At 42.6% G+C, this 23,583-nt stretch overlaps 1 protein-coding gene and 1 long non-coding RNA gene across 20 annotated transcripts in view; both read left to right on the top strand.

Moving 5' to 3' along the window:
- The window catches only part of LOC126986385 (mothers against decapentaplegic homolog 4-like), a 43,468-nt gene extending 20,582 nt beyond the window's left edge, over positions 1 to 22,886 (top strand). For 15 of the 19 annotated variants that reach the window (XM_050842517.1, XM_050842520.1, XM_050842521.1 and 12 more), the window contains 13 exons: positions 6,906 to 7,034; positions 7,411 to 7,515; positions 8,171 to 8,345; positions 9,493 to 9,638; positions 10,695 to 10,730; positions 11,597 to 11,687; positions 12,378 to 12,467; positions 14,257 to 14,619; positions 15,972 to 16,075; positions 16,789 to 16,925; positions 17,497 to 17,665; positions 18,013 to 18,145; positions 18,324 to 22,886. In XM_050842517.1, coding sequence (XP_050698474.1) covers positions 6,906 to 7,034; positions 7,411 to 7,515; positions 8,171 to 8,345; positions 9,493 to 9,638; positions 10,695 to 10,730; positions 11,597 to 11,687; positions 12,378 to 12,467; positions 14,257 to 14,619; positions 15,972 to 16,075; positions 16,789 to 16,925; positions 17,497 to 17,665; positions 18,013 to 18,145; positions 18,324 to 18,538 — 1,893 coding nt within the window. In that variant the 3' untranslated portion in view covers positions 18,539 to 22,886. Of the gene's footprint in view, positions 1 to 220; positions 529 to 1,597; positions 1,723 to 6,905; positions 7,035 to 7,410; positions 7,516 to 8,170; positions 8,346 to 9,492; positions 9,639 to 10,694; positions 10,731 to 11,596; positions 11,688 to 12,377; positions 12,468 to 14,256; positions 14,620 to 15,971; positions 16,076 to 16,788; positions 16,926 to 17,496; positions 17,666 to 18,012; positions 18,146 to 18,323 lie in introns of those variants that run through there. The other 4 variants (XM_050842514.1, XM_050842515.1, XM_050842518.1 and 1 more) reach the window with 4 other exon arrangements.
- Positions 2,113 to 3,783, top strand: LOC126986388 (uncharacterized). Its single transcript, XR_007739665.1, has 2 exons — positions 2,113 to 2,385; positions 2,517 to 3,783. It is a non-coding gene; the product is annotated as an uncharacterized LOC126986388 (long non-coding RNA).
- Positions 22,887 to 23,583: the final 697 nt, after the last annotated feature.

Here is a 23,583-nt window from a genome sequence, read left to right as displayed (position 1 = left end):
AGAGAGAGAGAGAGAGAGAGAGAGAGAGAGAGAGAGAGAGAGAGAGAGAGAGAGAGAGAGAGAGAGAGAGAGAGAGAGAGAGAGAGAGAGAGAGAGAGAGAGAGAGAGAGATTAAAACCCACCCAGACATCGGCAAGACAAGGAGATAAAGCAACACACACACACACACACACACACACACATAACCCAGCAACTAACCTACCTGAGAAGGGCAAGATAAAACAGCAAAGGACAAAGAAGACGAGCAAAAAGAACAAAAACTCGGACTAGACAAAAGATAAGATAGAGAGAACCAACCAACTACTGAGATGACCCACACATAACCTAACCCCCATGACCTAACCCACTGCCGCCGCTGCCCTCACTTTCCATCTCACTTCAGTACCTGTCACACCTTTGCACAGTGTTGACATGAGCTCATCACCGGCGCTCGTTCACAGCCCCAGAGCCCAATGCACCTGTTCCCAGCACTGGCCTTATTATGTGGGCAGGCCTAATGAAGGGGGCACAATGGTCACGCTCTATCAGGTAGTAGTAATGAGAGTAGGCCTACAGGTCCGTAATTTCTGTGTTTGGCTTGTGTGGCTATAGTCCCCCCTTCAGTGTTTTCTATATCGGCCGTAAAATTCCCCTAAAAGTGCTTATTCGTCAAAAACTTTACCCTACATGTGTATCCTCGCTTCACTTGCCCCCCCTCACCCCCCACCTCATGGACCTGTGATGCCCTCTTGCCCCCTACGAAAATCTGCCAAAATTACGGGCCTGTAGTAGTAGTGGTAGTATTAGTAGTGGTGGTATTAGTAATAGTAGTAGTGGGGGTACTGGTAGTTATAGTATAGTAGAAGTAACTCTCGTACATTACATACTTTTTTTTTTTTTTTCCTACTTTTTTTTTTTGTATTTTTTTCTTACTTTTTTTTTCTTAATTTTTCTATGTATTTTTTTCTTTTTTTCTTACGTTTGGCCTACACATAGCGCCGGAATGCTTCCTTGATGGGTCCTGCTGGTCGACTCCACCCCATTCCGGAGCAGGCAAATTTTTATAGTGGCGCCATCTTGCTTAACTCATGCCGACCCCCCACCCCATACTTTTACGAATGTGATCTTGATGTTCTTGATTGGCGATGATGATGATAATAAAACTACAATAAGGGTCAAGTGATGGCCGAGGCTTCACACGTTTCCGCACTGTGGATTAATTCCCCCGAGACAGTGTTGAAAAAAAATATGCAAGAGTGTTATGCTTCCTCGCTCACTCCTTGACATTGAGAGAGGAAGCATAAACATAACTCTCTCTCTCTCTCTCTCTCTCTCTCTCTCTCTCTCTCTCTCTCTCTCTCTCTCTCTCTCTCTCTCTCTCTCTCTCTCTCTCTCTCTCTCTCTCTCTCTCTCTCTCTCTCTCTCATTTCTTCCTGTTTTTGCTTGTATCTGTTTCTTATAATTCTTTTTGTTCTACTTTTTCATTCTCTCTCCCTCTCCCTCCCTCTCCTTCTCTCTCTCGGAGGGTCGCTCGGAAAATAATTGGATGTTGTTCTTTTCCTTCACAGCATTCCCATTTGACGACTCAGAAGGGATTGCACTCAGCGTTTGTGTGTGTTTCGGGGGCGTGTGTTGCTGTGTTTGGCCTTGTGTGTGTGTGTGTGTGTGTGTGTGTGTGGAGGTAGTGGAGGCGCAGTGTGGCTCAGAGGAGGACGTTCTTTCCTTATGTGGGCTCATGTTGGGGTGTGTATGTGGTGGTGGTGGTGGTGGTGGTGGTCAGGGTGATGCATTAACCAAGTGGAGTTGGAGGAGGAGGAGGAGGAGGAGGAGGAAAGGAATGAGGAAAAAGTGAAGAAACAGGGAAATGAGAGTGGAAAAGGAAAGGAAGGAGAGAGAGAAAAAAAAGAGATGGAAATAAAGGAAGAATAAAGAGGAGAAAAAAATGAAAGGAAAAGAACTGAAGAAAGAGAAGAGGAAAAAAAAGAAATAGATTAACAGAATAGAGAAAGAAAGGAAGGAAGGAAGGAGAGAGAAAATAGCAAGCAGAGTGGAAGGAGAAAAGAGGAAAGTGAAAAAAAGATAGAAAATGAGTAATGAGATGAACATGAAGATAAATTTTGTCAGCGGAAAGAAAAAAGGAAAACAAGAAAAAAGGAGGAAAATAACAAGCAGAGTGGAAGAAGAAAAGAGGAAAGTGAAAAAATGATAGAAAATGAGTAATGAGATGAACAGGAAGATAAATTTTGTCAGAGGAAAGAAAAAAAAGATCAAATTCATGAGGAAAACAAGAAAAAAGGAGGAAAATAACAAGCAGAGTGGAAGAAGAAAAGAGGAAAGTGAAAAAATGATAGAAAATGAGTAATGAGATGAACATGAAGATAAATTTTGTCAGAGGAAAGAAAAAAAGTTAGCAAATTCATGAGGAAAACAAGAAAAAAGGAGGAAAATAACAAGCCGTGAAAATAACTGAAAAAGAGGCAGAAAATGAGTATTGGGATGAACAGGAAGAAAAATTTTGTCAGAGGAAAGAAAAAAAGTTAGCAAATTCATGAGGAAAACAAGAAAAAAGGAGGAAAATAACAAGCAGAGCGGAAGAAGAAAAAAAGGAAAGTGAAAAAAAGATAGAAAATAAGTAATGAGATGAACATGAAGATAAATTTTGTCAGAGGAAAGAAAAAAGTTAGCAAATTCATGAGGAAAACAAGAAAAAGGAGGAAAATAACAAGCAGAGTGGAAGAAGAAAAGAGGAAAGTGGAAAAAAGATAGAAAATGAGTAATGAGATGAACAGGAAGATAAATTTTGTCAGAGGAAAGAAAAAAAGAGCAAATTCATGAGGAAAACAAGATAAAAGGAGGAAAATAACAAGGAGAGTGGAGGAAGAAAAGAGGAAAGTGAAAAAAAGATAGAAAATGAGTAATGAGATGAACATGAAGATAAATTTTGTCAGAGGAAAGAAAAAAAGAGCAAATTCATGAGGAAAACAAGATAAAAGGAGGAAAATAACAAGGAGAGTGGAGGAAGAAAAGAGGAAAGTGAAAAAAAAATAGAAAATGAGTAATGAGATGAACAGGAAGATAAATTTTGTCAGAGGAAAGAAAAAAAAGTGAGCAAATTCATGAGGAAAACAAGAAAAAGGAGGAAAATAACAAGCAAAGAGGAAAGTAAAAAAAAATGACTAATGAGATGAACAAGATAAATTTTGTCAGAGGAAAGAAAAAAAAGTTAGCAAATTCATGAGGAAAACAAGAAAAAATGAGGAAAATAACAAGGAGAGTGGAAGAGGAAAAAAAAGAAAAGTGAAAACGATATCAATAAAAATAATAAAATGAACCAGAAGGAAAATTTGCAAGAGAGGAAAGAAGAAAAAACACATGAGAAACAAGAGAAAGAAAGACATTGAAGAAAAAGAAGGAACAGGATAATGGAATAAAGAAGGGAAGGGAAAAGAGGAAAGAAAGAAAATAGAAAATAAAAATAAAAAGCAAAAGAAAGAGAAAAGAAAAGAATGAATAGAATGACAAAAAGAAGAAATAAAGAAAGTTAAAGAAGAAAAGAAAAAAAGGATAGTAGAGAGGAAAGAGAATAAAGAAAAAGTAAATGAAGTAAGAAAGAAAGGAAGAAAAGAAAAAGAACAAGATAGAGAGAAAGAAAGAGAAAAGGAAGGAGACAGGAAAAGAAGAGAGAAAGAAAGAAAGGAAAAGAAGTAAACAGAGGAAAAGAAGAGAAAGAAAGAAAGAAAAGAAAAGAGACAGGAAAAGAATAAAAGAAATTAAGAAAAGGAAGTAAACAGGAAAAGAATAAAAGAAAGTAAAAATAAAATCCAAATAAGAGAAAAAAAAGTATAGAGGAAAAAAAAAACAAGGAAAATAAAATAAATGCAGAGAGAAAGGAAGAAAAAAAAAAGAAACTAGAAAGAGGCAAATAATAAAAATAATAAAGAAAATAATAAAAAAAAACAAATAAGAAAAAGTATGGGCAGAAAAAAATAACCAGGAAAAAAGTATAAGAAAGAAAAAAAGAACTAGATAAATAAATGAAGAGAACAAAAGGAATAAAAGGAAATAAAGAATAGAAATAAAATAAGGAAAAAAAATACAGGGAGGAAAAAGAATAAAAAAAGGATATGGAGGAAAAAGAACGACAAAAAAAAGTATCGGGAGGAAAACAAAACGAAAAAAATAGTACAGGGAGGAAAAAGAACGACCCAAAAAATTATCTAAGAAAAAAGAACGACAAAAAAAAGTATCGGGAGGAAAAAAAAATAGTATAGGGAGGAAAAAGAACGACCCAAAAAATCATCTAAGGAAAAAGAACGACAAAAAAAGTATCGGGAGGAAAACAAAACAAAAAAAATAGTACAGGGAGGAAAAAGAACGACAAAAAAAAGTATCGGGAGGAAAACAAAACAAAAAAAATAGTACAGGGAGGAAAAAGAACGACCCAAAAAATTATCTAAGGAAAAAGAACGAGAAAAAAAGTATATGGAGGAAAAAGAACGAGAAAAAAGTCTAGGGAGGAAAAGAACGACCAAAAAAAATATTGGGAGGAAAACGAACAAAAAAAAAGTATGGGAGGAAAAAGAACGCAAAAAAAAGTGACCTCCATAAGCCATTGAGACATGCGCCGTGTGTGGAGAACAGGAACACAAACACACTCACAAACGCATGATGAAATTTATGCCCCTGGTTCATTGCGTTCTTTCTCCTCTTTTATTTTCCTTTTATATTTTTCTCTTTCTTTTCCTTTCATTCTAAATTTGTGTTGTTATGGTTTTCTGTCCTTTTTCCTCTCTTTGTTTTCTTTCTTTTCCTTCCATTCTATATTTGTGTGTTCTTTGATTTCCTTCCTTTCCTCTTATTTTCCTTTTATATTTTTTTCTTTTCCTTCCATTCTAAAATTTTGTGTTATGGTTTTCTTTTCCTATTTTCCCTTTTTTCTTTCTTTTCCTTTCCTTCTATATTTGTGTTTTTTGTTTTCCTTCCTTTCCTCTTATTTTCCTTTTATATTTTTTTCTTTTCCTTCCAGTCTAAAATTGTGTCATGGTTGTTTTTCTTTCCTATTTTCCCTATTTTCTTTCTTTTCCTTTCCATTCTATATTTGTGCTTTCTTTGATTTCCTTCCTTTCCTCTTTTATTTTCCTTTTATATATTTTTTCATTTCCTTCCAATCTAAATTTTTGTGGTTTTATGGTTGTTTTCTTTCCTATTTTTCCTCTTTTCTTTCTTTTCCTCCTCTTCTATATTTATGTGTTCTTTACTTTGGTTGCTTTCCTCTTTTCTTCCTTTCACTAATTTTTCTTTTCCTTCCAGTCTAAATTTTTGTGTTATGGTTGTTTTCTTTCCTATTTTCCCTCTTTTCTTTCTTTTCCTCCTCTTCTATATTTATGTGTTCTTTACTTTGGTTCCTTTCCTCTTTTCTTCCTTTCACTAAATTTTCTTTTCCTTCCAATCTAAATTTTTGTGTTGTTATGGTTGTTTTCTTTCCTATTTTCCTCTTTTTTTTCTTTCTTTACGCCTCCATGGTCTAGTGGTCAGCATGTCTGGCTTCTACTCTAGCCAGACATGTGAGAGATAGGTGTTGGGACCTTCTTCTATATCAACAATTTCTAGAGGCCGTAATGGAGGTTTAACACTTGCTTATGAGTCCTTTTTTACGTTCACGGCACAGAAGAAGGGTCAAACTACCACCAGGGTGATAAAACTACCCCTGGAAATGCTCACAACTCCTATGAAAGCCTTGTTAAATGTGTGTGCTTGGGCGGCAAAAGGTTTAGGAATGTGGTCTCGTGTGGCAGAGTGGTAGGGAGGAAATTACCTGCAAGAGTCAATACCAAAACATCATCATCATCATCATCATCATCATCGTTTAACGTCCATTTATTCCCTATGGTGGGGTTGGACGGGGTATGAGCCTCCTCCACTGTTGCCAGCCCATAGCCATTTCTTCCGTGATATCAATACCAAAACAATCTGACCAAACCAGAACCACTCTAATAGGAGCAAAGAAAAAGCTAAGTTAATTTAATCATCTCTAACCTTACTTCCATTTTTGAGCTTCGTGTGCCCCATTTATGTTAGATGTTTATGTTGGTTCTTTTTGGTAGATAGTTTGTGTCTGTTTAGGGTAACACATGTATTGTTTGTTAATGGTATTCAGACCCATACTGTTCCCTTACTGTCTGAGCCGGAGTCACAATTGTTGGGGAAGTAACAGACGACAATGTAACACGCCTAACAAGCCTCCCCTTCCCCCGATGACGGCAGCCCCCACTTAGTTTGTGTCTGTTTAGGGTAACACATGTATTGTTTGTTAATGGTATTCAGGCCCATACTGTTCCCTTACTGTCTGAGCCGGAGTCACAATTGTTGGGGAAGTAACAAACGACAGTGTAACAAACGCCTAACAAGCCTCCCCTTCCCCAGATGACGGCAGCCCCCACTTAGTTTGTGTCTGTTTAGGGTAACACATGTATTGTTTGTTAATGGGATTCAGGCCCATACTGTTCCCTTACTGTCTGAGCCGGAGTCACAATTGTTGGGGAAGTAACAGACGACAATGTAACACGCCTAACAACCCTCCCCTTCCCCAGATGACGGCAGCCCCCACTTAGTTTGTGTCTGTTTAGGGTAACACATGTATTGTTTGTTAATGGTATTCAGGCCCATACTGTTCCCTTACTGTCTGAGCTGGAGTCACAATTGTTGGTGAAGTAACAAACGACAGTGTAACAAACGCCTAACAAGCCTCCCCTTCCCCAGATGACGGCAGCCCCCACTTAGTTTGTGTCTGTTTAGGGTAACACATGTATTGTTTGTTAATGGGATTCAGGCCCATACTGTTCCCTTACTGTCTGAGCTGGAGTCACAATTGTTGGTGAAGTAACAAACGACAATGTAACACGCCTAACAAGCCTCCCCTTCCCCAGATGACGGCAGCCCCCACTTCTGCGGACGCCTGCCTCAGCATCGTCCACTCACTAATGTGTCATCGTCAGGGTGGCGAGCCGGAGGGATTCGCCAAACGTGCCATTGAGAGTCTGGTCAAGAAACTCAAGGTACCCGAACTTCATTATTACTGATTATTATTTTATTTATTTATTTTATGGTAAGAGAGATGGACCGAGGACTAAGTGGAAGAAATATCATGGTGTTGTATTCTTGTATTCTTCTTCCTTTTTCCTTCTAGTATATTTTTTTTCTTTCTTTTTCTTTTATTCTAGTTTGTGTTGTTTTTGATTCCTTGTTTTTCTTTATTTATTTTTTCTTTATTTTCCTTCCATTCTAATTTATGTGTATCTCATGTGTGTCCTCTTCATTATCCCTAAGAGTGCCACCCTAGGCCCTTCTCCGCACATTTCACAATAAACATAAATAAATTAACGAATCAAAAACCACATTACTCACCACCACCGCTCACTCTCACCACCACAGGAGAAGCGTGATGAGCTGGACTCTCTCATCACCGCCATCACCACCAACGGCTCACACCCCAGCAAGTGCGTCACCATCCAACGAACTCTGGATGGCAGACTGCAGGTGAGGGGCCGAGGCAGGGACTGGGGGGGAGGGTGAAAGGGGTAAGGAGACATAGTGGGCCCAAGTTGAGGGGCTGAGGTGGGGACTGAAGGAGGCGAAAGGGACTGAAAGGAGGGGTAAGGAGACATAGTTGGCCCAAGGTGAGGGGCTGAGGCAGGGACTGAGGAGGGGGTGAAAGGTTCTAAAAGGGTAGGAGACATAATGGGCTCAAGGGGAGTGAAGACTGAAGGGGCTGGAAGGGGTAAAAAGACCTTTGAGAGGGTATGGTGTTTTAAGAGAAGGGGGATCTCTTCCTGAAACAATGGAGAAAGGTGCTTGTGTATCTTCATTGAAATTGCAGTTTGAATTATTATTAGACTATGCACAAAACATTACAAAAACAGCATGACATAACGTAAAATTGCTTGTTAGAAATGCCGAATCTGCCACAAAGTCTTTCTGAAAATAGTTCCCCATCTCACATTTTACTTGCCGTTTCTCAGGCAGTGACCAAAGGAATTTCTAAATGTGTCATGATATTCCCCTCTTGAATGGCAGACAAGAAATACAGAAGAAAGGATAAACAGAGGTTACATATAAAAAGATAAGGATGTTGACAAAGATTAGGCGATAGGTAACGGAAGAGTACCCGTCTCTCCCTTCGTCCCTCCCTCAGGTGGCAGGACGTAAGGGGTTTCCTCACGTGATCTACGCACGAATCTGGCGGTGGCCGGACTTGCACAAGAATGAACTCAAGCATGTCAAGTACTGCCAGTTCGCCTTCGACCTCAAGTGTGACTCCGTGTGCGTCAACCCCTACCACTATGAGCGCGTCGTCTCCCCCGGCATTGGTAAGTCTGGGGGTGCAGGAGGAGGAGGAGGAGGAGAAGAAGGAAGACTAGAGCATACAGATTATAGAAAAGGAGGGAAAAGAGGAACAGGGGAATAAATATCTCGAAAGACACAAGTAAACAAACATAAACAGAGGCTGGAATGTATTAATCTTGTGTACTAGTTTTTCAGCCTTCCCTTATCAGCCGTCAGCAAGTTATCACGGTTATTTATAGGCAGAGTAAAGCACCTTGTCTCTTGCATACACCTCCACTTATCAGTTCGCATAATAATACCTCATAGTAATATCAGCGACTTCCACTACCTTGTCATTGTATCATACTCCCCTCCCCTCAGCCCTCTCTCTCTCCTTTCCCCTCTCCTAGCTTCCCTCCTTCCCTGACTCCCTTCTCTCTCCTCTCCCACACTGCCTTCCCTCTCCCTCTCTCTCCTTTCCCTTCTCCTAGCCTCCCTCCTTCCCTGACTCCCTTCTCTCTCCTCTCCCTCTCTCTCCTTTCCCCTCTCCTAGCTTCCCTCCTTCCCTGACTCCCTTCTCTCTCCTCTCCCACACTGCCTTCCCTCTCCCTCTCTCTCCTTTCCCTTCTCCTAGCCTCCCTCCTTCCCTGACTCCCTTCTCTCTCCTCTCCCTCTCTCTCCCTTCTCCTAGCCTCCCTCCTTCCCTGACTCCCTTCTCTCTCCTCTCCCTCTCTCTCTCTCTTCACATGTCCACATCATACCCCCCTTCCCTCGCCCCTCTCTCTCCTTTCCCCTCTTCTAGCCTCCCCTGTACCAGTGTTCCTAGTCTCCCTTCTCTATCCTCTCCCGTAACCCCTTTCCTCTCCTCTCTCTCTCTCTCTACACTACAATCATCAGTCTACCCAAGAGAAGATGGCGCCACTATAAACACCTGCCTGTGCCAATACGTCATGGGGCCGACTACCATCCAGGCCCCTCAAGCAAGCCTACCGCGGCGCTATTGGCGTAGACGTAAAAAATAAAATAATAAATAAATAAATAAATAAATTAAATAAAAAAATAAAAATCATCACTACTTCCATCACCACCACCAACATGACACCACACCATACCACAGCTCTCAATGCTACACCACCATCACCACCACCACACCACCACAGAGGATAACGGTGACCTTCTCCTTCCCCAAAGCAGACTTGACCGGGCTGAGCTTACAGATGGAGTGCGACGTGAGTGGTGGGGGCAGTGGGGGAGCGCAGGACCCCTCGGTAGGACCTGGACCATCGGGCATCCCAGGACTCCCCAGCTCCCAGCCCAGCGCTAACTCCCCTGCGCAGGTACCTTGGGGGGGGGGCTCCTCGGTCTTGGGGCTTGTTGGGAATTGTTGGGTTTGGGATGTGCCGGGACTTGAGATACAGATAGAGGTTAATGATATTTTTTTGGTGTTTGTGTTTGTTTTATTTGTGTTGTGTCTCGATGAAAGGGTTGGGGTATGTATGTTGGGGTATCAGGACTCAAAATACAGATAGAGGTTAATGATCTTCAGTGTTTTTTTTTGTGTTTTGCGGCATGTTTTGTTGTTGCGTTTAGTGTTACTACCTGGTTTTGATGCAGGTGAAAGAAGGCAACAGATATTTCAGTGTTAATATTCTTGCAAGTTCGTGAGGCCTGTTGTGTTATGCCTTGTGCTACCCAAATTTAGCGTTTGTTTTCATACAGAGAGAAGAAGGCGTGGTTAGGTTAGGGTAGATTAGGTTAGGTTAGGTTAGGTTAGGGTAGATTAGATTAGGTTAGGTTAGGTTAGATTTGCTAGTTCGTAAGGCTTGTTGTGTTGTGTTTCGTGCTGCCCAGGTTTGGCGTTCATTTTCATTCGGACAAAAGGAGGCAGCATATTTCAGGCAGTTAATTTATTGGCAAGTTCGAAATGCCTCATGTTACCCATCTCTAGCATTTGTTTTGGCACAGAGAATACTGCAACAGATATCCTTACCTTTTTTAATGTATGCGACCACCTCCTCAGAACACTTCATTCATTATCTTTGGAGGAGCAGTGTAATTGTGTGTTTTTACTTTTTAACCTTGGGCTGCCTCCTTTACTGTAAAAAGAAAAAATGAGTGTTTATTTATTTGCAAGTTCGTGGGGCATGTTGTGTTGTCATCCGTTTCATTAATTGATGGATGACTACCGAAACATTGAAGTAGCCATCCACTTCATTCATGTCGTCACGATAAGTAAGTCAGCGATAGATGAACGGAGCTTTTGGCACAGGCTGAGCATTGTTCTCGACTCATGTTGGAACGGGGCATAAACTCAACCTCATCCATACTAACACACCCTTAACTGTCCTAACCTGTCCTAACTTGTCCTGACCTTACCTCATGTGTCCCTCCAGCCAGCCGGACCCCAGGCTAGCCCCACGTCCTCACAGGTGGGATGATGTGTGTGTGTGTGTGTGTGAGTGTGAGTGTGTACGAGTGTGTGTGTTTGCGAGTGTGTGTGTTTGCGAGTGTGTGTGTTTGCGAGTGTGAGTGTGTACGAGTGTGTGTTTGTTTGTGTGTGTGTGTGCATGACTTTAACCTAGTAGCAGCGACGGGCCAAATTTGTGCCATGATATGAACCCCCAAAAATAGATGATACATAAACTGATCACAAATGCTTTGATATATATTATGAAATGGTTTGTGTGAGGGGTGATTTTTTCTCATTTTTCTCGCTTAGAGGGACCATTAAGAAACACGATCCCCGCTGCTACCAGGTTAAAGCAATGCATGTATGTGAATGTGTGTGCTGTAAATGGTCATCAGTTTTCTGCCGACCTTGCAAACAAAATCAGCGTTTGTGAATATGTATAAGAATATGAATGAGAATGAACCTCGGCTTCCAGTTTACCTCACAACTAATATCAGTGAGCATTAGTGTGTATAAGTATAAATCTTCAAATTCAAATGATGGATGCATGTGTTTATGTGTTGACTGATTTAACGGATGTATATGTAAGCATGTGTGGTGTGCATAAACATTAGCATGAGGTTGAAGCAGCGTTATCAAATTAGCGTACTCAGCCACCCAGCACATCATATTTTTTGGTTTTTGACTCCCAGCTATTGGAAACAAACACCAACAAGTAACGCTTTCAACGATAACTTTAACTAGAATAGCGTTATCTGTGTGGCCATGAAAGTTTTGGGCCCTGGAACGGATGAATGCAACGTTTTGAGTATGATGAAATGGTAACGCTGGGTTAAAGGAGTGTACATCAATGCGTCTTAACTGATCCATTGGTGTGTGTTTCAGGCGGGACAGATGCACCAAACAGTGTCGGCCTCGGCCCAGACCATGCACTCCATGACCCACCAGCCCTCCTACTCCCTCCTCTCCCCCACAGGTAAGCTCAGACAGATGTAGGGATAGATACATTACATGACTATCCGTATTAGGCGATGGATGAGTGGCTTTACAGTAATGCCCCCTCCATCGCGGGGTTACGTTCCAGACCCACCTGCGATAAGTGAAAATCCGTGAAATAGGAATACTCAATTTGAATACACCCTAGGCATGTTTTTATAACTTTCACGGTACTTTTAAAAGCATCTTAAGGTCTTTAAACACACTTTTAAAACACTAGAAATACACTATACACTGTAGGGAGACATGTGGAACTGAGACGGAACAAGGCGAACAGCTTCTCTCCCTGTGAGATGTGAATTTGTGAGATGGTTCTAGAACACAACAACCAATCAGTGGCCGAGAAAACAATACTGGCGCTCTGAATGGCTGAATCGGTACGTACGGCCATTTGATCGTGACGTGTGAGACGTAAACTCATAAGCAATGCTGCGGAATGCTGCGAAATGGCGAAAACATACACGATATGAAAATTGATAAGTCTTACAGAAATAACTGTGAAATACCGGGACCGCGATATCACGTGGGTTTACTGTATACCGTGTATGTGTGCTAGAGGGCTTGATGTGCATGTGTGTGTGCTTGCAAGTGTGTGTGTGTGTGTGTGTGTGTGTGTGTGTGTGTGTGTGTGTATACCAGAGGGCCTGACGTGTGTTTGTATGTGTTCCAGACAGCACTTCCAGCCACATGTCCCAGGGTCTCCAGTCCCCCACGGCCTCCACTCCCGGCAGCCAACAGTTCTTCACCGACAGTGTGCCGTGTATGTACTGTATTGCATCATGTACACACACACACACACACACACACACACACACACAAAAGAAAAAAAATTACATTGCTCATCTACGCACCCTAAGAATTACCGATAAAGTTTAGCTCATCTATACATCCTTAGATATATTGGTTGGTATTACAAGACACTTTCGCTTCTCACATCAGCTATTTCTAAAGGTCAAAGAGAGGGTCAGTCGGATTCTAATGAGTGTTTCTTCGGGTTCACGGTACAGAGGAAGGGTCACACTACCACCAGGGTTATTAAGCTACTCCTGGAAATGCCCACAACTCCTACGAAAGGCTTGTCAAATATGTGCTCTTGGGCGGCGAAGTGTCTTGTAATACGACCCATTATGTAATGCAGTTTTAGTAACACCTTCCTTAAGTCACAAGGCAGAGGGCACTTGATAGGGAAAGTTAATCATCATCATCTATTCTTTGTTATAGTCTTTTCAGGCCTGGATGGCGAGAGTCCCCCCCGATTTAAGAGGAACCACCTGAAGCCTGACAGTCCAGTGCTGCTGATTGGTTTGTTGACAGCATGGCAGTAGTGGATAGTTAGGAGCACTTTCATTGACCATGTGTATTATGTGGTCAAGTGTTGTCAGTGTTGTGTTTTGAGACATTCAGTACTCACTACAAATGGTTGCTCTATTGACTATGATGAAAAATATCCAAGAGAATAACTAGAATAACTACTGAAATTTGATGATAAGCACTTTTCGAATACTGCTGCATGAGTCAAAGAACTCAAGTGACAGTTCCTGTCACCTCCACACATGAGATGTATACTCCATACAAGGGCAGACAAGGCCCCTTTATATGGATAACAACTGTGAGGGGAAGAACTGGCAGAGATGATTCAGAATGCCCAACCTCTAGGAAGCTGATTTAGTGAGAAGAGATGTGAAGTTTCCAGTTAAGATTTTGAGTTGAGGACAGACTGAGGATGTTTATTGTAGAAGGTGACAGCTGAGTGTTGTTGAAGAATAGGGGATAGGTGTTGAGAAGACTGTGTTGAGTTGACAGATGGAGAAACTGAGTTTTTGAGGTGTTGAAGGACACCAGGTTCTTCTTGCCCCAGTTGGAAATGATAGTAAGGTCTGAGGTTAAGCGTTCTACGGCCTCCAACCTGGAATCACATAGTTCCTGTTGGGAAAGTTTTCTATACAAAGATGTTGAGTAGGGTCATCGGCATAAGAATGGATAGGACAGTTTGTTTTGGAAAGAAGGTCATCAATGAACAACAAAGAGAGTGGGAGATAGGACAGAGCCTTGCAGAACACCACTGTTGATAGACGCAGGGTGATTTTTTAAATCCTTTTTCAAAAAAATTGCGTCTTGTATGGCTGGAAATACAGCACCTCACTGGGAGTGGCTTACGCTTGTTTTGATAGGTGTCTTCCTACATACTCCCACAAACTGTGTCTATTTGTGCTTCCCAAAAGGGGATAGAAATTAATTATCATCATTTGTTCTTTGTCAGCTATCTCATTTGTATCATGGGGTTAGGCGTGCCAGAAATTGACCTCTCCTTTGCCTGTCATTCATTTTTCTTTTGTTCGGAGCAGCTTCTAGAGAACTTCCTTTGTCGCTGTTTGTTTTTTTCCCTTGAGCTGCCTCCCTTGCTTCTAAAAAAATAAAAAGAAACCATGACTCTCCTTCGACTATCCATATCAAGTGCCTCTGTCTCGTGAACACCAATAGGGAACAGAAATTAACAGACACACGATTACGAAGAATAAAAACATAATCCTTTTTGTCCGTTCCCACAGCCGCCGGCCTAAGCCAACCACATCCAGCCCCGCCACCAGTGTCACAGCCCACCCAGCAGCCACCACAGCCACAGCAGCAACAACAACAAATACAGCAACAACAACAGCAGAACGGCTTCACTGTGCTGGGTGCAGGGGGAGGCGGGGGAGGGGGCGGGGGCGGGGCAGCAGTACAGGGGGTGGGGTCGCCGTTCAGTCAGGGCGGCGGGGGCGGTGTAGCAGCAGCCTCCCCCTCCCCCCAGCAGGCTCCTCCCCCCACTCACCCTGTCTCCTCGCACTCCATGCCCCAACCTAACTGGACAGGGCACAACACCCTCTCCTACACCCCCAACATGATGGGGGATCGCCAGAACCACAACTACTGTGAGTCATGCATGCGAGGGAAGGGAAGGACGGGGAGCTACAGGCACATCACTGATTTATTATAGTTTGTCATGGTAATGTGTCCAGACTGGAGGATGTGTTGAACCATCAGTTGGCAGTAAATCGCTTTTGTGCCTCTTCTAACACCTCAGGGACTCGGTAACGTCACCTTCGTAAACTAACCGCTGGAGTCATTATTTTATACTTTATAGGAAATCAGAAAAGAACTCGTCTCATATCGTCACCTTCGTAAACAAACCGCCTTAGTCATTATTTTCTGCTTTACAGGAAATCAGAAAAAAACTGTCATCATCTCATTTGGCTTAAGGTTTAGGCAGAAATGAAAAGGCCAATCCTAGAACACTCAAACCCTGAATGACGAAGGCAACTATACAGAAATTGATGTCACATGTCCGCCTGAGTCATTATTTTATACTTCACAGGAAATCAGAAAAGAACTGTCATCATCTCATTTGGTTTAAGGTTTAGGCAGAACTGAAAAGGCCAATCCTAGAACACTCAAACCCTGAATGACGAAGGCAACTACACAAAGTTATGTCATGTCCACCTAAGTCATTATTTTATACTTCACAGGAAATCAGAAAAAAACTGTCATCATCTCATTTGGCTCAAGGTTTAGGCAGAAATGAAAAGGCCAATCCTAGAACACTCAAACCCTGAATGACGAAGGCAACTATACAAAAATTGATGTCACATGTCCGCCTGAGTCATTATTTTATACTTTATAGGAAATCAGAAAAGAACTGTCATCATCTCATTTGGCTTAAGGTTTAGGCAGAACTGAAAAGGCCAATCCTAGAACACTCAAACCCTGAATGACGAAGGCAACTATACAAAAATGGGCGTCACATCTTGAAAAATTGATGTAGACAAAAACCTGGATATCGCGGAAAAATGACTTGGGCGATTATTTTATGAGGGTGACGATATGTTGTGTGACCAAAGCAAGGACACATTGAGTTTACCTTTGGAATAATTCAGTTCACATTAACCCGGTAGCAGCGATGGGGCAAATTTGTGCTATGATTTAAACCCCTCAAAATAGATGATACATAATCTGATCACAAATGCTTCAATATATATTATGAAATGGTTTGTGTGAGGTGATTTTTTCTCATTTTTCTCGCTTGGTGGGACCATTAAGAAACATGATCCCCGCTGCTACCGGGTTAAAAGAAACATCAGCTTATTTCCACCTACTTCAGCTCAAATTTTCTAGAGCGGAGCAGCTTTGTATCCAGTGTTGGTATCAGGGGGAAGGGAGAATGTGCACAGGTTGACCAGTGCACCCTACCACCCCTGCTGCGAGTGACCTTGAGTATCCTCCGCAGGGGAGCAGCCGCCTATGTTGCAGGATGTGCCTATCGCGCCGCTTTCCTCACAGCCCGGGCCGGAGTTCTGGTGTTCCATTGCCTACTTCGAACTGGATACTCAGGTGAGGGAGTGACCAGGGAGGGTTGAAGGAAGGAGTAGCTTTCAAGAGAGAGGTTGAGAGAGAAGAGTGAACAGGAGTGACCAGGGAGGGTTGAAGGAAGGAGGGGTAGCTTTCAAGAGAGGTGAAAGAGAAGAGTGAACAGGGAGGGTTGAAGGAAGGAGGGGTAGCTTTCAAGAGAGGTGAAAGAGAAGAGTGAACAGGGAGGGTTGAAGGAAGGAGGGGTAGCTTTCAAGAGAGATGTGAGAGAGAAGAGTGAACAGGAGTGACCAGGGAGGGTTGAAGGAAGGAGTAGCTTTCAAGAGAGAGGTTGAAAGAGAAGAGTGAACAGGAGAAGCAAAGAAGAAAATACAAGACAGACCATTTAGTAGCAACATCCATTTCTCTGAGGGATTTACACTCGGCTCACAACCGAGAGAGCCCGGGTTCGATTCCCGGGTGAAGTGGAAGAATTTGGGCAGCTTTTCCGATACCCTACGCCCCTGTCCACCCAGCAGTGCATGGGTACCAGGTATTAATCGGGGGTTGTGTCCCGTCTCCTGGGATCTGTTCTCTTCTATAATTCCTTCCCCTTCTGTCTCTCTCCGGCATATGACCACAGATGTTGCGCCGACTAAACGAAACTTTCCAACTTTCTTTTCTGAGGGATTTGTCCTTCACTGATTGAATTTTATCACCCTAATCTTTCCTCACCTGACCAAGCCTTCCGTTGCCAGGTTGGGGAGACATTCAAGGTCCCGTCAACCTGCCCCTCGGTCACAGTGGATGGCTACGTGGACCCGTCAGGAGGGAACCGCTTCTGTCTGGGGGCGCTGAGTAACGTCCACCGCACTGAACAGAGTGAACGGGCCAGGTGGGTGAATGGGTGAGGGGTTTAGGTTAGGGTTGCTTTTTTCCCCCTCTCTTTCCCAGACCATATTGGCAAGGTTCGGTTACTTCATGTCCCCTCTCTCAGGTGAAGCCCAAACATTAGATACACACGCCCTCTTCAGTCCTTTCTCTCTCTCCCATCTCTGCCTGTCTGTCTCTCATTTTTGTCTCTGTCTCTCTCACATCTTTTGTCTCTCTGTTTGTGTGTGTCATCAGGTAAACACGCCCTCTTCAATCCTTTCCCTCCCATCTCTGCCTGTCTCTCATGTTTGTCTCTGTCTCTCTCATATCTTTTGTCTCTGTTTGTGTGTCATCAGGTAAACATGCCCTCTTCAATCCTTTCCCTCCCATCTCTGCCTGTCTCTCGTGTTTGTCTCTGTCTCTCTCACATCTTTTGTCTCTCTGTTTGTGTGTGTCATCAGGTAAACATGCCCTCTTCAATCCTTTCTCTCCCATCTCTGTCTGTCTCTCTCATCTTTGTCTCTGTGTGTGTGTCTGTCTGCCTGTCTATGCTTTCTCTGTCTGCCTGTCTCTATCTATCTATCCTCCCCCAGACTTCACATAGGGAAGGGAGTTCAGCTGGACCTACGCGGGGAAGGTGACGTGTGGCTGCGGTGTTTGAGTGACCACAGTGTGTTCGTGCAGAGCTACTACCTGGACCGTGAGGCTGGCAGGTCGCCCGGGGATGTCGTGCACAAGATATACCCTTGTGCCTACATAAAGGTGGGTGGCGGCAGCAGTGGGTGAGGGTGAGGTTAAGAGCTTTGGGGTAGACTTTCTGTGATGTGTCTTAACCCTTAGATGGCAGGATTATTTGAAGAGCAGCTCCCCCCACAGTGAATCACCTATATATAGTCATTGCTGACCTTAGGACCGTAGTATAAATATAAATATAGTGTTCGCATGCCTCTCCCTCTACCTGTTTTGTCTCTTATAATAATAATAATAATAATAATAATAATAATAATAATAATAACAGCAACAACAGAGAGTGAAGCCAAACCACAGCACTTGCCTTGTGTTGGAATTAACGATGATGGTGATGATGGTGATGAGTGTTGCCGTTTCAGGTGTTTGACTTGAGCCAGTGCCACCGTCAGATGCAGGCTCAGGCAACCACAGCCCAGGCGGCGGCTACAGCACAGGCGGCGGCTGTGGCGGGTCAGATCTCCGGCCCAGTGGCTGTGGCTGGCATCTCTTCTGGTGAGGATGATGATGATGTCCTTAATCATTCAACATCTTTCAACACCACACCATCACCACCACTTTCCCTAATCATTCAGCACCCTTCCACATCACTGTCACCACTACCACCACACCACATCAACCACCACTGTAGCCAAACAGAGTGGTAAGCCAACCCTCTCCCTCCTCCCCCTAGGTAACCTTTCCGCAGCGGCCGGCATTGGCGTGGATGACCTGAGGAGACTGTGCATCCTGCGACTCAGCTTCGTCAAGGGCTGGGGGCTGGACTACCCTCGACCCTCCATCAAGGAGACGCCGTGCTGGATTGAGGTTCACCTCCACCGTGCCCTTCAGCTGCTGGACGAAGTCTTGCACACCATCCCTCTCGACGGCCCGCGCCCCATCGAGTGACACGGGGATGCCATGGGGTGGGAACAGGCCGTGTCGGGGGGTGGCGGTGCAGAGGGTGATGCAGGGATCGTCTCTGCCGCCTCTCTGCCCCTCTTGCCGGGGAATGACATGCAGTGAGGGAGAGATGCTTTGCTGTCTCACACAGCTGTTCCTTCTCCTCCTCCTGCTGCTGCTGATGATGATGATGGTGGTGATGACGCTCCCTGTTGCCAACACTCCTTGGCCTCCATCGTGTTTGAGAGACGCCGCCGATTTCGTGTGTGTGTGTCTGTTTGTCTGTCTGTCTGTCTGTCTGTCTGTCTGTTTATTTGTTTGATTAAGTGTCTCTATCTGTTGGTTCAGCTGTGTCTGTCTGTCTGGCTGGTTGGTCATCTCTTCACGTGTCTCTCTGTGTTGGTTTGTCTGCTCTGTCCGACTGTCTGTTTGTCTGTCTTTGTTTGTTTGTTTTACTCTCACATCCTGGGACTGGCTGTGTGCTTGCTACACACACACACACACACACACACACACACACACACACGTGATATGAAGATTGATAGGTTTTTATTGGAAATTAACACATAGGGGACAATTATTATTATTATTATTATTATTATTATTATTATTATTATTATTATTATTATTATTATCTTTATTACTTCTACTACTCTTACTACTACTACTACCCCTACTACTTCTATTACTACCACCATTTCCACTGTTTCAGAATAACATTTCAGGCACTCACTGGAAGTCTTAGGTGATGAAATTTCCTTTATTTTCTTACTGACACGACACCGACCACACTCTTGAAACTCTCTCACTCGGTGCAAGAATTTCAGGTCGGCAGAATTAAGTGGCGTGTAGACAGAACATTTACCAACAACTGACGTGACGCCCATGGGGGACAATGTCAGGCATAGCTATATTTATTTATAGTAAAGGAGACAGCTGGAGGGGAAATAGAAAGAAAAAAGCAGGGGTTAGAGCCACCTCAAATAGTAGACCTGGGCAAGGCTTAACCCAACTTTTTTATATCTTTTTATCCAATTTTTTTACAGCAAAGGAGACGGTTCAAGGGCTGGTTTAATGTGATGAGGCTGTCTTGAACCTTTTTGGCACACCAGCTCCCAGGATGCTGATACAGGTCATGAGGTCACAATATTGATGGATTTTGTGTTCAGTGTGTAGTCTTTTATCTTCGAGTACCAGATTAGACCCAATTTTTTCTCTGCATATTTTATTTTGCCGAGGTAGGAAGGAAAAACTCGTGATTCTTCCTTGTCTTGCCTTCATGGTGTTAGTCTGTGCTGGCCTTGACACAGTGGGTGGAAGTCCTTGTTTGGGAGGAAGTTAAGCCATGAAGTGTCCTGCCAGCACTCCCAAGGCTGGCGTGGGCTCGGGGAGGCTTCACTCAGGGGGGTAAAGGCAAAACTGAAATCTGTGTTATGCAAATTGGGATACAATGATTTTTAGTAATTTAACCTGAAGACCTTTTTAGCTGACAGCAGATTTTATGTTTTCGTCCTGGTATGGTCTGCCATTTTAACATACTTAGCTTTTCTAATTTTATGTTTTCTTTCAAATAACGTCTCAAATTTTTATTAGTCCTTTCACTTGTTTATGTTTGCAGTGTTGAACATTTGTGTGTCTTGTCATTCCCTCAGTGATATACTTTTGCTCTGAGGTTTTCTCTTAATTTTTTACTTTAATTTTATTTGACATTAACATTACATGAGCTTATTTCCTTGTTAGACATGTTCCTATCAGTTCAGTGCCAGACAGACAAATGGGGAATAGACAGACTGGCAGACAGGCTGACATATTTACAGAAGAAAACAAGAAAAACTTTAAAGTGCAGCTCAATTTCTAACCACCGCCTCATCACACACCAGACAGTCATCACCACACCTTTACCACATCGACAGAAGTTTCAGTACCACCACCACCACCACCACCACCTCAGTCACCACCTTTGAGTATTGCATTGGTGATGACAACTAAACGGTTGTCATAATTCTTTTAAACAAAACAAAGAAGTTGAGTCTGCACTTTTTTTTTTTAATAATATAGGGGAGCAAACAAAGTACACACACACACACACACACACACACACACACACACACACACACACACACACACACACACACACACACACACACACACACACAGAGGGTTGCCCACCGTTCAGATTGAGTGTGAGAGAGAGAGAGAGAGAGAGAGAGAGAGAGAGAGAGAGAGAGAGAGAGAGAGAGAGAGAGAGAATTTACCTCATATCTCAGAGGCTGCTTTCTATGTATAGTAGCAAAGTGAAAGAAAATAATAATAGCTGACATCATGCTTTTTATAACAATCATTATTATTATTATTATTATTATTATTATTATTATTATTGTTCCGCTAGACACTGACTCCTAGGGTCCTCATGTCAGCTGGAGGTCCACATGGTCACCTGTCCGCCTGTCTGTCTGTCTCCGTGACAAGTTTGTGTGTCGGATCTTTTGTGTCATCAAGTGTGCGAGAGCAAAGACACGTGTACACTGGCTATGAGTTACTCTGTAAAGTGACTGTGTTAGTGTGTGTGTGTGTGTGAGAGAGAGAGAGAGAGAGAGAGAGAGAGAGAGAGAGAGAGAGAGAGAGAGAGAGAGAGAGAGAGAGAGAGAGAGAGAGAGAGAGATTTTAACTAGTTAAGGGTAATGTATTATTATTATTATTATTATTATTATTATTATTATTATTATTATTGTTATTTTTATTACTATTATTATTATATTATTATTATTATAATTATTAGTACTGCTACTTCTACTACCACTGTGGCTACTACTACTACTACTACTATTCTTACTCTCATGTTTACTACTACAACTGTCCTCTACATCATCCAGTGTTACCTTTAAGGTGAACTCATTACTGTTTTTGTAACTTAACAAAACTACTACACAGGTGACACCAGACTACTTTTAAAATATTTTTTTTACGTACTTTTTACGGCAGAACGTTTAGGTTGTTAAATTAATGTGTGGCGCATGGCAGCACAGCCGCCCAATGGACCCTTGTTCTGTGAGCCACTCAGGCTGTTTGAATATTGGTCTTTTTTTTTCTTGCCAGTTTCCACTCCTTGCTGTCAATGTTTCTTTTTTCTCTGACGCACACCGGGCATTTAGTGGCTCCTAAGGTGCCACCTTGGGCATTACATCACCGAATTAACCACAGTTTCTACAAGATTACTTCCTAATGGTACCTTAGAGCGGCTGGTAGTCTACAAAGATATCAAATTACAGTATACTAAGGCACGGACTGACTCGTGCACGTGAGACGTCCACGAGGCAGCCGCGCCGCCAGCTGATGTCACTGTTGGCGCACCAAGTGTGCCCTTCACTCGTAGATTAAGAAATCTTTACACATACAACAAACTGGATTAACTGAAACTTTTTAATAAACTTTTACACACTTCTTGTTCCAGATTAACTTTGAATATGACAGTTTGTTGCCTAATGTAAATCATTGTCAATTTTTTTCCCTTATCCTGAGTTACCAAAATGAGTTAAATTTGGGTTAGTATTTCACATCTAATCAATGTTTTTTTATGCTCACCAGATTGTAAATTACAACTATTCCCTTGTATGTAAAACATTGATGGGTTGTTAGTACATTTTAGTATATTAAGACTTGCCATTACAAAAAAGACAGTACAACAAGTGAAACAAAATTAGGGAACACAATTTCATTGGTACATTATCGGGATTTAGGTTTCATTGTACAGATTTTAGGAGACCGAGTCAGTGGCACATTACTGGGATTAGGTTTAATTGTACAGATTATAGGAGACTCAAATTCAGTGGCATATTATTAGGGTTTAGGTTTAACTGTACAGATTTTTAAAACTGCTTTATAAGAGGGATAAATGGGACATAAAACGGCTAGGAAGGGGAAACAAGTCAGACTCCAAACGCATGCTGCAGATACTTGTGTCAAGGTTGATCCCCCGAGGCGTTACAATGCTCAATTAAGGAATGAATCGGAACCACTAGCAAAGTGGCACACACATAAAAGGCGACCTCCTACACGCGGCCTTAGAAAAATTACAAAAAATTCAACTTTCACACGAGTATTTGCGGCAACCGAAACACCAAAACGAGACCAGGAAACCAATCAGCGTCTGCCCAATGAGACGAGTAGAGGATTCAGTTCCTACCTAAAGAGACAAGTCATTGAATCGGTGGCCGCCTGATGATGTACGTAGGAGGCGGCAGGGTCCATCGGGCTGTGTGCATGCGTGTGTGCATCGAGGCTGTATGATTAGTTTGTCCATTTGTGTACATCGACGTGCCATACATACATGCATACATACACGTGTCCAGGCGTTCATTTGACCTTTTGATACCCTCCCACCTGAGAGAGAGAGAGAGAGAGAGAGAGAGAGAGAGAGAGAGAGAGAGAGAGAGAGAGAGAGAGAGAGAATGAACAAAGGTATCTAAATCTGTTGTCCATATCTATTCTTTTCCTTTTTCTCCTCTTCCTCCTCCTCCTCCTCCTGCTTGCCTTCATTATCAGAGAGAGAGAGAGAGAGAGAGAGAATAAAGGTTAGTTAAATTTATTGTCCCCATAATATCCATGCTTTCCTCTTTTCCTCCTCCTCCTCCTCCTCCTCATCATCATCCTTATATAATTTAATTTCAGTGCTTTAGATACACCTGACCACTCATTCTCACCTTTTCACCATCATCTAACATTTTTTTTTAGTGTATTGATCATTTTCACATGTCATTCCTCTATTCTTTTTCACATTGTTTCCCTGCTCTCTCTCACACCAAACCCAACAGAGTGATTGGTGGCTAATCTTATCTTTATCTTTTTTTCCCAGAGATAGGACATAAAGGGGCTACACTTTTTGATAGGGGAGAATTATGTTTTCCCAGGCTTTTATGTTCTACTCCTTCAACTGTCCCCAATCTTGCTATATTTGAATGATTCTATGGGTTTTATTATAAGGGATTTCGCTGCCCAAGAACGCATATTTGACAAGGCTTTCGTCGGAGTCATGGGCATTTCCAGGAGTAGTT

The sequence above is a fragment of the Eriocheir sinensis genome, chromosome 61 (genome assembly GCF_024679095.1).
Source record: "Eriocheir sinensis breed Jianghai 21 chromosome 61, ASM2467909v1, whole genome shotgun sequence".
NCBI classification, from domain to species: Eukaryota; Metazoa; Arthropoda; class Malacostraca; order Decapoda; family Varunidae; genus Eriocheir; species Eriocheir sinensis.
Note: the sequence above shows the minus strand (reverse complement) of the source record. Positions and strands in the feature narration are given on the sequence as shown.